This window comes from Somniosus microcephalus, unplaced genomic scaffold (genome assembly GCF_052327205.1).
Source record: "Somniosus microcephalus isolate GS21.2 unplaced genomic scaffold, FLI_Smic_1.0 unresolved_chr2, whole genome shotgun sequence".
Lineage (NCBI taxonomy): Eukaryota > Metazoa > Chordata > Chondrichthyes > Squaliformes > Somniosidae > Somniosus > Somniosus microcephalus.
The window spans coordinates 92,686,016-92,700,538 of NW_028225180.1; the positions used below are offsets into that span (position 1 = coordinate 92,686,016).

A 14,523-nucleotide genomic window follows, 5' to 3' on the forward strand; every position below is an offset into this window, starting at 1 on the left:
TAAAAACAGATTATCTGGTCATTATCACATTGCTGTTTGTGGGAGCTTGCTGTGCGCAAATCGGCTGCCGCGTTTCCTACATTCCAACAGTGAAAGTGACCACACTTCAAAAGTCCTTCATCGGCTGTGAAGCGCTTTGAGACGTCCGGTGGTCGTGAAAGGCGCTGGAGTAAACGGGCGTCTGTCTTTCTTTTCTTTTTGCTCTCCTTGAGGCCCGCCCCAATGGAGCTGGAAACTTGTAATCTGAGTGAATGACGGCCAGAAGGCCCGAGGCCAGTTTCCAGGAGGGCTCTTCCCTCCCTGGTTCCCTGGCTCTGTGTCAAAGGCCCAGCATTTCAGCGCCACTCGGCCTTGGAGAGCCGCAGCGCACTTTGGGTGGAAAACCAGCCCCGCTGTCCGCTCGCTCGGTGGTGTCACCCCTTGTTAAAGTGTATTATCCCTCAGACGTGTTGCTTGGAGATAGACCTGCGCAGGGGCGGGGAAAGTGGCCTAGCGAGCGGCTGCTGGGCCGATGTTAACAGTTGGGCTTCGTTAACATGCCGCCAGCCGACATCCCGCCCGAAACCAGGATAACGATGTCTGTTGGTCTGCCTTGTGCGCCTTACCGGACTCGCAAGCTGACAAAGAAAACAGCAACACCTGATTGAGGTGAGATTTTATTTTATTTAGCATTCAGCGGATGAGGCGAAGATTTTTAAGAAGTGCGTCAGTTCATTTTCCGAACTCTCTTTTTTTTTAACTCGTTGGGTCCTGTTGCAGCGTTGCACGCTCCCTCATGCAGGATTTTAACCTTAAAACCTGTTCCCCTGAAATAGAATGAAAGACATTCATCAATTGCTGGTCCCATCTACAGCTCCATTTAGACACAGTTAGCAGCCTGCTACCCTTGGAGGACGTAACTAGTGGAGTAGACAAAGGGGAACCGGTAGATGTGGTGTATTTGGATTATCAGAAAGCCTTCGATAAGATCCCACACAAGAGGTTGGTGAACAAAATTAGGGCACATGGAATTGGGGGTAATATACTAGCATGGATTGTGAATTAGTTAACAGACAGAAAACAAAGAGTAGGGATAAACGTGTCTTTTTCAGGATGGCAGGCTGTGACTAGTGGGGTACCGCAAGGATCGGTGCTTGGGCCCCAGCTATTCACAATCTATATCAATCATTTGGATGAGAGGACTAAATGTAACATTTCCAAATTTGCTGATGACACAAAGCTAGGTGGCAGTGTCAGTTGTGAAGAGGATGTGAAGAGGCTTCAAGGGGATCTCGACAGGCTCAGTGAGTGGGTGAGAACATGGCGGATGGAATATAATGTGGATAAATGTGAAGTTATCCACTTTGGTAGAAAAAACAGAAAGGCAGAGTATTTCCTAAATGGTGAAAGATTGGGGAATGCAGATGCTCAAAGGGACCTGGGTGTCCTTGTACATGAGTCACTGAAAGTGAATGTGCAGGTGCAGCAAGCCATTAGGAAGGCAAATGGTACGCTGGCCTTCATTACAAGAGGATTTGAGTACAGGAGTAAAGAAGTCTTACTTCAATTATATAGGGCCTTGGTGAGACCATACCTGGAGTACTGTGTACAATTTTGGTCTCCTTACCTAAGGAAGGATATACTTGCCATAGAGGGAGTGCAACGAAGGTTCACGAGATTGATTCCTGGGATGGCGGGACTGTCGTATGAGAAGAGATTGAGTAAACTAGGCCTGTATTCTCTTGAATTCAGAAGAATGAGGGGGTCTCAGTGAAGCATAGAAAATTATTACAGGGCTTGATAGGGTGGATGCTGGGAGAATGTTTCCCTTGGCTGGGGAGTCTAGAACCAGGGGCCACAGCCTCAGGATAAGGGGTCGGCCATTCAGGACTGAGATGAGAAGAAATTTCTTCACTCAGAGGGTGGTGAATCTTTGGAATTCTCTACCCCAGAGGGCTGTGGAGGCTCAGTCATTGGGTATATTCAAAACAGAAGTCGATAGATTTCTGACTAGTAAGGGCATCAAGGGATACGGCGATAGGGCCGGTGAATGGAGTTGAGGCAGAAGATCAGCCATGATCTCATTGAATGGCGGAGCAGGCTCGAGGGGCCGAATGGCCGACTCCTGCTCCTATTTCTTATGTTCTTAAACATTCTTCATGTGCTTCATTGGCTGTGAAGCGCTTTGGGATGTCCGGTGGTCGTGAAAGGCGCTGGAGGAATGCGAGTCTTTGTGTCTGTCTTAACACAGTGACACTATAATTGTAGCCATGAGGTTAGCTAAAAGTTAAAGTAATAGGTGGAGGCACGAGCAGGGGCAGTTTTTTATTAATTGATTTCCCCCAACCCCCCAATCTTTATTGCTCATTGAGAAAACCACCCCCAGTCCCACATCGACCTCCCACAGCCAAGTTTACACCAGGGTCCTCGCAGGTGAGTCGCAGAGAATCTCCGATTATTCTCTCCTTGCCTCCACCGTGGCTCCATGTGGGCAATAGCTGCCTGAGCAGTTTCTCTGTATGTCTCTCGGCAGTGCCCAGAGGTAGGGTCCATTACTATGGTGACCTCCGCCATGATCATATTAAATGGCGGAGCAGGCTCGAGGGGCCGAATGGCCGACTCCTGCTCCTATTTCTTATGTTCTTATGTTCTCTGAAAGTAAATGGTCCCGTCTTTCCCAACTTCAGAGGACCAGTCGACTCAGCTTATAGAGGGACACGGCATATTCCCTTTGTTACATCAAGTCTACAGCACAGAAACAGGCCATTCGGCCCCACTGCTCCGTGCCGGTGTTTCTGCTCCACTCGAGCCTCCTCCCGCCCTCTTCATCTCACCCTATCAGCAGATCCTTCTATTCCTTTCTCCCTCATGTGTTTATCTAGCCTCTGCTTAAATGCATCTCTGCTATTCACCTCAACCACTCCCTGTGGCAGCGAGTTCCACATTCTCACCATTCTCTGGGTAAAGAAGTTTAACTTGAATTCCCGATTGGGTTTATTAGTGGCTGTGGAAGCCAAGTCACTGAATATATTTAAGAAGGAGATAGATAGATTTCTAGACACAAAAGGCATCAAGGGGTGTGGGGAGAGAGCGGGAATATGGTATTGAGATAGAGCCATGATTATATTGAATGGCAGAGCAGGCTCGAAGGGCCGACTCATGCGCCTATTTTTCTGTTTCTATCTTATATTGACGGCCCCTAGTTCTGTCTCACCCACTAAATGGAAACATCTTCTCTACGTCTACCCTATCGAACCCCTTCATAATCTTAAAGACCTCCACCAGGTTATCATATGCTGTCCAATGAGTGTATTGCTATACCTTCCAAACAGCCTTAACTAGTCAGGATGCTTACTTCTATCTTCTGCCCCTCAAACCAGTTGAAAATTCTCCTGTTAAACATATTTCAAAATCAAGCATAATATTTTGGATCTGTGTTGGCATTAATGGAGATAAACTGCTGCGGTAGGTGAGATGAAGATAATAATGGCTGGTGAAGTCTTGTTAGACATCATTCTCACTGTGTTTGAATCCAGTTTGAACCTTCTAACCTGCCACTGAAATCAAGTGTCAACTTAACCAGTGGTCCTGCCGGCCAGGGAAACAAAGAAGAAAATGTGGGAGTTCCATTTGACATGGGAAGGTTGGAACCACGGAAGGTGAGAGGTGTTCACTGGTAGTTGGTCATGTGAGAGGCATTAAGAAGCTATAACCCGTGAAGGATTAAAAGAAATAAGCTTTTCATTGCTCCATCAAAGGGCAGGAAGATGCTCAAGCTGTGGTGGGTTAGTCGCTGTTGCTGCCATGCTCTGCCCATTGGTACTTGGCGTGGTATTTGTAGGAGAACACGGTAATACAGCAAGCTTGTCAGCATAGTTATAAATATCGGTACAGTAACGTTATGTATTTCAGGATTGCTTGAAAAGGAGAAATGTGCAGGGCTGTGGGGAAAGAGCAGGGGGGAGTGGGACTAATTGGAGAGCTCGTTCAAAGAGCCGGCACAGGCTCGATGGGCCGAATGGCCTCCTCCTGTGCTCTGTGATTCTACATCAGGTTTAATTATTATTCACTTCTATTTTGAACTTTCCCAAATTAATTTCCTAGCATTTTGAAGTGTGTGTTTGTCCGGTTGCTAAAACCCATTCAATCTTTGGCTATTCATTTCATTTTTCCAAATCCTTTCTCCCTATGGTTTTGCCCCTGAAGGTGTGGACCTGTGTGGTGTGATTTCGTGGGCAATGGTGTCTCTCCAGGAGATTGCTCAAGTCATTGTTCTTCATAGAATCAGAGAAATTTACGGCACAGAAGGAGGCCATTCGGCCCATCGGGTCTGTGCCGGTCAATAAAGAGCTCTCCACCCTAATCCCACTGTCCAGCTCTTGGTCCGTAGCCCTGTCGGTTACGGCACTTCAAGCGCATATCCAAGTACTTTGTAAATGTGATGAGGGTTTCTGCCTCGACCACTCTTTCAGGCAGTGAGTTCCCGACCCCCACCACCCTCTGGGTGAAACAAGTTCTCCTCCAATCCCCTCTAATCCTTCCACCAATTACTTTAAATCTCTGCCCCTGTTTATTGACCTCGCTCCTAAGGGAAATAGGTCCTTCCTATTCACTCTATCTAGGCCCCTCATAATTTTATACACCTCAATTAAATCTCCCCTCAGCATCCTCTGTTCCAAAGAAAACAACCCCAGCCTGTCCAATCTTTCCTCATAGCTAAACTTCCCCAGTCCTGGCAACATCACACGAACATACGAACATACGAATTAGGAGCAGGAGTCGGCCACTCGGCCCTTCAAGCCTGCTCCGCCATTCAATAAGATCATGGCTGATCCGATTACTCCACATTCCCGCCGACCCCCGATAACCTTTCACCCCCTTGTTTACCAAGAATCGATCTACCTCTGCCTTAAAAATATTCAAAGACTCTGCTTCCATCGCCCTCTGAGGAAGAGAGTTCCAAAGACTCACCACCCTCTGAGAAAAAATTTCTCCTCATCTCTGTCTTAAATGGGCGACCCCTTATTTTTAAACAGTGACCCCTAGTTCTAGATTCTCCCACAAGAGGAAACATCCTCTCCACATCCACCCTGTCCATACCCCTCAGGATCTTTTATGTTTCAATCAAGGCACCTCTTACTCTTCTAAACTCCAGCGGATACAAGCCTAGCCTGTCCAACCTACCCTCATAAGACAACCCGCCCATTCTCGTAAACCTTCTCTGAACTGCTTCCAACGCATTTACATCCTTCCTTAAATAAGGAGACCAATACTGTACACAGTGCTCCAGATGTGGTCTCACCAATGCCCTGTATAACTGAAGCATAACCTCCCTACTTTTGTATTCAATTCCTAGTAAATCCTCGTAAATCTCTTCTGCACCCTCTCCAGCGCAATCACATGCTTCCTGTAATGTGGTGACCAGAACTGGTCTTGTATGAGCTGTGAGAGTAATCGTCAACAGGCTACTTTGTATTAGGGAAAACCTGACCCAGCCTGCCCTGGCTAAAACCAGTCAGCTTGACACAGGGAACATTCGCCTCACCTGTCCAATTCAATGAAAAACGACTTGTAGATTTTACAACGCTGGGGGTGGGGTAGAGGGGAGCTCGATCAGTTGTATCTCAGCATAAAATGCGAATCCCCCAGTGAGCCCTTTGTCTTTCTTGTTACTCGATCTACTGACTCCGTTTAGTCTCTGTTCATATTATGAACCTTCAGTAAAATATTTCACGCAGAGAACAAACTGTAAGAGGACTTACCAGTTATAAAGGCACAGGTTACAGAGGTTTGTGTAAGTCACACTGTTGGTACCACACAATGGCTGTACATACAAGGGACAGACTGGGTGATAGGGGAAATCCTGGCATTTAGGCTGCGAGAGATAAGATTATTAGATTAGAATGAAGAATAATAGAACAGTCACCATTTATTTTAAAACGAGAAACAAGCTCACCAAAGCAAGGGAATATTAAACTTAAGTAGGTATGTGGGGGGGTGGGTGGGGGAGGGGGTAATTCAGAAAATAAACAGATTTAAACACAGGAGCACCTCAATGCCAGCAGAGCCCCAAGCTGTGGTGGCCAAGTCTGAAATATAAAAGCGGACAGATCATTAATTGAAATACGAGACCACTTGTACACACTGACTATTTTCAACACGAGGACTTTGGAAAGTGCTGGAGATTCTCCCTGAAGCTGTCTCACATGTTTCAGTGAATCACATCCTCAAACTGTCTCCAACAAACAATAACCTCTCAGATTATCGTCCATTAGCCCAGGGCTTCCTTGGAAACTCCCCATCCTGTTCTCTCCAATAAAATTCCGAGTGTTGCTGTTGGGATTTGGAATGTGCTTGGTTCCTGCATGGAAGCCAAGATTTGAATAAAACTCTTCCTGCAGTATCGAGGCTTCGCCATCGATTGACATCAGGATGCTTCAGATGAAAATAGTTTAATAGATACGGGATCTTGGGCTTCATAAATAGAGGTATTGAGTACAAAAGTAGAGAAGTTATGCTGAACCTTTATAAAGAGCTGATTAGCCCACAACTGGAGTATTGCGTCCAGTTCTGGTCACCACACTTTAGGAAGGATGTGAAGGCCCTTGAGAGGGTGCAGAGGAGATTTACCAGAATGGTTCCGGGGATGGGGGATCTGAGCTACAAGGACAGGTTGGAGAAGCTGGATTTGTTTTCATTAGAGCAAAGGCGGTTGAGGGGTGATTTGCTGGAGGTGTACAAGATTATGACGGGTTTGGATAGGCTTGGACGGGGAAAGGCTGTTCCCACTAGTTGATGGTACAAGGACTCAGGGACACAGATTTAATGTTTTGGGCAAGAGATACAGGGGGGACGTGAGGAAAAACTTTTTTACGCAGCGAGTGGTGAGGACCTGGAACTCGCTGCCGACGGAAGTGGTGGAAGCGGAGACACTCAGGCCTAGAAATTCAGTTGGCTGTGCCAGCCGTTAGCGCCTTAGGAGGAGTAGATCTCGAGCGCTAGGCGCTTAGCGCCCAGGCGCAGCGCGATCTGCGCCTCGCCCCAACTTCAGTAGACATTTAGCGCCGGCGCAAAGTCATTGCGTGCGCTCATCTGCGCGCGCAGATCATGACGTCATTTCGTCGTGCAACGCCCTTTGTGCGCCCGGAACCGGAACTTCACTCGCGCCGCCCCATTGTGCGCCTGGCGGCCTGAACGACTGTGAAGTGGAACGGTACACAGCCGAGGCGGGCCGCGGGGAGCGCAAATTAAAGGGCACTCCTGCAGTAGAAAAGGCAGCCGTTTTGCAACACTCCTTCTTTGGGAGGAGGAGGAGGAGGAGGAGGAGGAGGAGGAGGAGGAGGAGGAACAAAGTGATGGAGAGAAGCCCTCCCCAAAAACACAAATACACTAGTCTCGGCCTGTCAAAAAAACAGATCCACCCTCCCCCTTTAAGAGCTCACCGGAGCCAGAGTGTCTGCCGGCAATCAGCAGCTCGCCGCACCTGCCCTGCGCCCAACTTCCGGTGTTAGCGCCCCAGGCTGCCGGCTTAGCGCCTAATGATAGTCGTGCATCGCCTGTTTTAGCGCAGCAGCAACCTCTTAGGGCGATGCAACTGAATATCGGCGAAGTGGCCTCGACTTTGCGCCGGGCGCAAACTTTAGCGGCCGCCCGACTTTACCACCCCAAAAGTGGCTATAATGAATTTCTAGGCCTCAATGTTTTCAAGGGGAGACTGGATAGGCACTGGAGGGAAATAAACTTGCAGGGCTCCGGGGATAGAGCGGGGGAATGGGACTGACTGGATTGTTCTACAGAGAGCCGGCACGGACTCGATGGGCCGAATGGCATCCTTCTGTGCCGTTATGACTCTATGGTCTAGAAATTCAGTTGGGCGCGCCAGCCGTTAGCGCCTTAGGAGGAGTAGATCTCGAGCGCTAGGCGCTTAGCGCCCGGGCGCAGCGCGATCTGCGCCTCGCCCCAACTTCAGTACACATTTAGCGCCGGCGCAAAGTCTTAGCGCGCGCCCTGCTGCGCGCGCAGATCATGACGTCATTTCGTCGTGCAACGCCCTTTGTGCACCCCGAACCGGAACTTCACTTGCGCCGGCCCATTGTGCGCCGGGCGGCCCTAACGACTGTGAAGTGGAACGGTACACAGCCGATGCGGGCTGCAGGGAGCACAAATTAAAGGGCTCCTGTACTAGAAATGGTACGGCTGGCTGCGGAGGAGGAAGGGTGGTGGTGGTGGTGGTGGTGGTGGTGGTGGTGGTGGTGGTGGTGGTGGCACATAACAAACTGATGGAGAGAAACCCTCCCCAAAACCACAAATACACCAGTGTCGGCCTTTCAAAAAAACAAATCCCCCCTCCCCCTTTAAGAGCTCACCGGAGCCAGAGTGTCTGCCGTCAATCAGCAGCTCGCCGCACCTGCCCTGCGCCCAACTTCCGGTTAAGCGCCCCGGCCCGCCGGCTTAGCGCCTAAAGAGAGGCATGCAGTGCCAGTTTTAGCGCTCGAGCAAACTCTTAGGGCGAAGCTAATGAATATCGGAGAAGTGGCCTCGATTTGGCGGCGGGCGCAAACTTTAGCGGCCGCCCGACTTTACCGCCCCAAAAGTGGCTACAATGAATTTCTAGGCCTATGCCTCTATAACTTAAATCATCGCATATTTGTAATTTAAAAAATGCCAAGTTTTAACAGCACACATGGTATTTTACATATAAAAGAATTCCCTTTCCCGAGTTGCTTATTCTACACCTATTAAGTGATAATGTCCACGTTACGGGTATAAATCTCACTCACCAGTGCAAACAAGAACCACAATAGCGGCGATGAGAAACACCCCATCCATCTTCATGGTGAGGTTCCTGGGAGTGAGTTAAACAGTTCGGTGCAGGCGGTATTTATACGGTGATACCCTGGGAGTCACCTGCACCAAGAGACACCTGCAATCCTGTGGTGAATGAATGACTAAATGCTGCTCTTCGAGTCCTCTTCAGGAATGGGTTGCCGTGCATTCGCACTTGGATGGGCAGCTGGACAAAATTCCATGCCCTGCCGAGTGAGAACGTGGCCTTTCACCTCTGGGACCCAGAATTTAGCCCGAGCTACTTGGCTGAGGGCAGTGTGACTGGAGCTTCGCTCAGCACCTGTCTGACGCTTTGCGCGTTCAAAAAGCTCAAAAAATGAGCAAAAGCGGACTAAACTGCGTACAGTCGTGGTCTCCTTATTTAAGGAAGGATATACCTGCACTGGAGGCAGTTCAGAGAAGGTTCACTAGGCTGATTCCTGGGACGAGAGGGTTGACGTATGAAGAAAGGTTGAGCAGGTTGGGCCTATACTCATTGGAGTTTAGAAGAATGAGAGATGATCTTATTGAAACATATAAGATTCTGAGGGAGCTCAATGGGGTAGATGCTGAGAGGATGTTTCCCCTCGTGGGGAAATCTAGAACTCGGGGGCATAGTCTCAGAATATGGGGGCACCCATTTAAGACGGAAATGAGGAGGAATTTCTTCTCTCCGAGGGTGGTGAATCTTTGGAATTCTCTTTCCCAGAGAGCTGTGGAGGCCGAGTCAGTGAATATATTCAAGGTGGAGATAGACAGATTTTTGAACGGTAAGGGAGTCGAGGGTTATGGGGAGAGAGCGGGAAAGTGGAGTTGAGGTCGATGATCAGCCATGATCTTATTGAATGGCGGAGCAGGCTCGAGGGGCCGAATGGCCTACTCCTGCTCCTGTCGCTTATGTTCTTATGTTCTTAAATATCTTCAAGCAAGCCCCAATATAAATGACACGGGTGAAGGGACCGAAGGTTTGGTTGCTAAACTTGCTGATGACACAAAGGTAGGTAGGAAAGTAAATTGTGAAGAGGACATAAGGAGGCTACAAAGGGATATAGATAGGTTAAGTGAGTGGGCAAAGATCTGGCAAATGGAGTATAATGTGGGAAAATGTGAAATTGTCCATTTTGACAGGAAGAATAAAAAGGAAGTATCCTAATTTGTATGTTCGTATGTAAAATCTGACACTCAACTGACAGCTCCGTATCAGCCCAGAATCCGGGCCAGCGGGTTGTGACCATAGAAACATCATAGAAGATAGGAGCAGGAGTCGGCCATTCGGCCCCTCGAGCCTGCTCCGCCATTCAATGCGATCATGGTTGATCATCCAAATTCAGTACCCTGTCCCTGCCTTCTCCCCATATCCCTTGATCCCTTTAGCCTTAAGAAATATATCCAACTCATTCTTGAATATATTTAATGAATTGGCCTCTACTGCCTTCTGTGGTAGAGAATTCCACAGGTTCACCACTCTCTGGGTGAAGAAATTCCTCCTCATCTCTGTCCTAAATGGCTTACCCCTTATCCTTAGACTGTGCCCCCTGGTTCTGGACACCCCGACCATCGAGCACATCCTTCCTGCATCTAGTCTGTCTAGTCCTGTTAGAATTTTATAAGTTTCAATGAGATCCCCTCTCACTCTTCTAAATTCCAGCGAATATAAGCCCAATCAACACAATCTCTCCTCGTACGTCATTCCTGCCATCCCAGGTATCAGCCTGGTGAATCTTCGCTGAACTCCCTCCATGGCAAGAACATCCTTCCTCAGATAAGGCGACCAAAACTGCACACAATACTCAAGGTGTGGTCTCACCAAGGCCCTGTGCAACTGCAGCAAGACATCCTTGTTCCTGTACTCGAACCCTCTCGCTACAAAGGCCAACATACCATTTGCCTTCTTAACCGCCTGCTGCATCTGCATGCTTACCTTCAGCGACTGGTGCACAAGGACACCCAGGTCTCGTTGCACTTCCCCTTCTCCCAATCTATTGCCATTCAGATAATAATCTGCCTTCTTGTTTTTGGTACCAAAGTGGATAACCTCACATTTATCCGCATTATACTGCATCTGCCCAATCACCCAACCTGTCCAAATCATACTGGAGTTTCTCTGTATCCTCCTCACAGCACACACGCCCACCCAGCTTTGTGTCGTCTGCAAACTTGGAGATATTACATCTAGTTACCTCGTCTAGATCATTAATATATATTGTGAATAGCTGGGGCCCAAGGACCGATCCCTGCGGTACCCCACTAGTCACTGCCTGCCACTTGGAAAAAGACCCGTTTATTCCAACTCTTTGCTTTCTGTCTGCCAACCAGTTCTCTATCCAAGTCAGTACCTTGCCCCCAATCCCATGTGCCTTAACTTTACACGCTAATCTCTTATGCGGGACCTTATCGAAAGCCTTCTGAAAGTCCAGGGTCACTGCTTCACGGTGATTGAATTGCATTTTTTTAATTAAATGAGGTCCCTAATTTTTCATCAGAATTTTAGGGATCCCATTCCGCAGTTCAATCTGTGAAAAGTAAATGTCTATGATGTGAAAACAAAGAGTTCAACTGAAAGAGCCGTGAGGGACACAAGCTCGTGACAATGTTGTCTGGAGGCAGACCCAATATTACATCATTTATTGCGCAAGGAAAAATGACATAAAATGGCAAGTCACAGAGTCACAGAGTCATAACGGCACAGAAGGAGGCCATTCGGCCCCTCAAACACGTCATACAGTCATAACGGCACAGAAGGAGGCCATTCGGCCCATTGAATCGGTGCCGGCTCTCTGTAGAGCCATCCAGTCAGTCCCATTCCCCCGCTCTATCCCCGGAGCCCTGCAAGTTTATTTCCCTCCAGTGCCTGTCCAGTCTCCCCTTGAAAACACTGAGTGTCTCCGCTTCCACCACTTCCGTCGGCAGCGAGTTCCAGGTCCTCACCACTCGCTGCGTAAAAAAGTTTTTCCTCACGTCCCCCCCTGTATCTCTTGCCCAAAACCTTCAATCCGTGTCCCCTAGTCCTTGTACCTTCAACTAGTGGGAACAGCCTTTCCCCGTCTAGCCTATCCAAACCCGTCATAATCTTGTACACCTCGATCAAATCACCCCTCAACCGCCTTTGCTCTAATGAAAACAAATCCAGCTTCTCCAACCTGTCCTTGTAGCTCAGATCCCCCATCCCCGGAACCATTCTGGTAAATCTCTGCACCCTCTCAAGGGCCTTCACATCCTTCCTAAAGTGTGGTGACCAGAACTGGGCCCAATACTCCAGTTGTGGCCTAAGTGATTTCGATATTTCTGAAGTGGGGTTTGAAAGAAAGAACTTGCTTTTGTCTAGCGCCTTTCACATTCCTGGGACACCTCAAAGTGCCTGACAGCCAGTGATCGACATTTCACGTGTAGCCACGGTTAGTCAGTAGGCAAGCAAGACAAACCCTTCCAGCGATGAGAGAAGTGACCAGTTGCTCGGTTTTGGTGGTGTTGGTCAACAACAACAACAACTTGTATTTATATAGCGCCTTTAACGTAGTAAAACGTCCCAAGGCGCTGCACAGGAGTATTACCTTAACATTAGAGCCCGGCCGTTCAGGGGTGAAGTCAGGAAGCACTTCTTCACACAAAGGGTGGTGGAAATCTGGAACTCTCGCCAAAAAAAGAATTTCAAAACTGAGATGGAGAGATTTTTGTTGGGTAAAGGTATTAACGGTTACGGAACCAAGGCAGGTAGATGGAGTTAATATACAGATCAGCCGCGATCAGATTGAATGGCGGAACAGGCTCAAGGGGCTATATGGCCTCCTCCTGTTCCTGTGTAACAGGCTCGAGGGGCTGAATGGCCTCCTCCTGTTCCTGTGTAACAGGCTCAAGGGGCTGAATGGCCTCCTCCTGTTCCTGTGTAACAGGCTCGAGGGGGCTGAATGGGCCTCCTCCTGTTCTTGTGTAACAGGCTCGAGGGGCTGAATGGCCTCCTCCTGTTCCTGTGTAACAGGCTCGAGGGGCTGAATGGCCTCCTCCTGTTCCTGTGTAACAGGCTCGAGGGGCTGACTCGCCTCCTCCTGTTCCTGTGTAACAGGCTCGAGGGGCTGAATGGCCTCCTCCTGTTCCTGTGTAACAGGCTCGAGGGGGCTGAATGGCCTCCTCCTGTTCCTGTGCAACAGGCTCGAGGGGCTGAATGGCCTCCTCCTGTTCCTGTGTAACAGGCTCGAGGGGCTGAATGGCCTCCTCCTGTTCCTGTGTAACAGGCTCGAGGGGGCTGAATGGCCTCCTCCTGTTCCTGTGCAACAGGCTCGAGGGGCTGAATGGCCTCCTCCTGTTCCTGTGTAACAGGCTCGAGGGGGCTGAATGGCCTCCGCCTGTTCCTGTGTAACAGACTCAAGGGGCTGAATGGCCTCCTCCTGTTCCTGTGTAACAGACTCAAGGGGCTGAATGGCCTCCTCCTGTCCCTGTGTAACAGGCTCGAGGGGCTGAATGGCCTCCTGCTGTTCCTGTGTAACAGGCTCGAGGGGCTGAATGGCCTCCTCCTGTTCCTGTGTAACAGGCTCGAGGGGCTGAATGGCCTCCTCCTGTTCCTGTGTAACAGGCTCGAGGGGCTGAATGGCCTCCTCCTGTTCCTGTGTAATAGGCTCGAGGGGGCTGAATGGCCTCCTCCTGTTCCTGTGTAACAGGCTCGAGTGGCTGAATGGCTTCCTCCTGTTCCTGTGTAACAGGCTCGAGTGGCTGAATGTCCTCCTCCTGTTCCTGTGTAACAGGCTCGAGGGGCTGAATGGATTCCTCCTGTTCCTGTGTAACAGGCTCGTGGGGCTGAATGGCCTCCTCCTGTTCCTGTGTAACAGGCTCGAGGGGCTAAATGGATTCCTCCTGTTCCTGTGTAACAGGCTCGAGGGGGCTGAATGGCCTCCTCCTGTTCCTGTGTAACAGGCTCGAGGGGCTGAATGGATTCCTCCTGTTCCTGTGTACCAGGCTCGAGTGGCTGAATGGCCTCCTCCTGTTCCTGTGTAACAGGCTCGAGGGCTGAATGGCCTCCTCCTGTTCCTGTGTAACAGGCTCGAGGGGCTGAATGGCCTCCTCCTGTTCCTGTGTAACAGGCTCGAGGGGGCTGAATGGCCTGTTCCTGTGTAACAGGCTCGAGGGGCTGAATGGATTCCTCCTGTTCCTGTGTAACAGGCTCGAGGGGCTGAATGGCCTCCTCCTGTTCCTGTGTAACAGACTCAAGGGGCTGAATGGCCTCCTCCTGTTCCTGTGTAACAGACTCAATGGGCTGAATGGCCTCCTCCTGTTCCTGTGTAACAGACTCGAGGGGCTGAATGGCCTCCTCCTGTTCCTGTGTAACAGGCTCGAGGGGCTGAATGGCCTCCTCCTGTTCCTGTGTAACAGGCTCGAGGGGCTGAATGGCCTCCTCCTGTTCCTGTGTAACAGGCTCGAGGGGCTGAATGGCCTCCGCCTGTTCCTGTGTATCAGGCTCGAGGGTCTGAATGGCCTCCTCCTGTTCCTGTGTAACAGGCTCGAGGGGCTGAATGGCCTCCTCCTGTCCCTGTGTAACAGGCTCGAGGGGCTGAATGGCCTCCTCCTGTCCCTGTGTAACAGGCTCGAGGGGCTGAATGGCCTCCTCCTGTTCCTGTGTAACAGGCTCGAGGGGCTGAATGGCCTCCTCCTGTTCCTGTGTAACAGGCTCGAGGGGCTGAACGGCCTCCTCCTGTTCCTGTGTAACAGGCTCGAGGGGCTGAACGGCCT

The 14,523-nt window shown here is 49.8% G+C and overlaps 1 protein-coding gene across 1 annotated transcript; it reads right to left on the bottom strand.

Moving 5' to 3' along the window:
• Positions 1 to 706: 706 nt before the first annotated feature.
• LOC147093038 (ovomucoid-like) lies at positions 707 to 8,814 on the bottom strand. Its single transcript, XM_085975775.1, has 4 exons — positions 8,760 to 8,814; positions 6,031 to 6,068; positions 5,742 to 5,854; positions 707 to 806 (listed from the first exon to the last, which is right to left on the bottom strand). The coding sequence occupies exons 1-4, from the start codon at positions 8,812 to 8,814 to the stop codon at positions 707 to 709; spliced, it is 306 nt and encodes a 101-aa protein (XP_085831901.1).
• Positions 8,815 to 14,523: the final 5,709 nt, after the last annotated feature.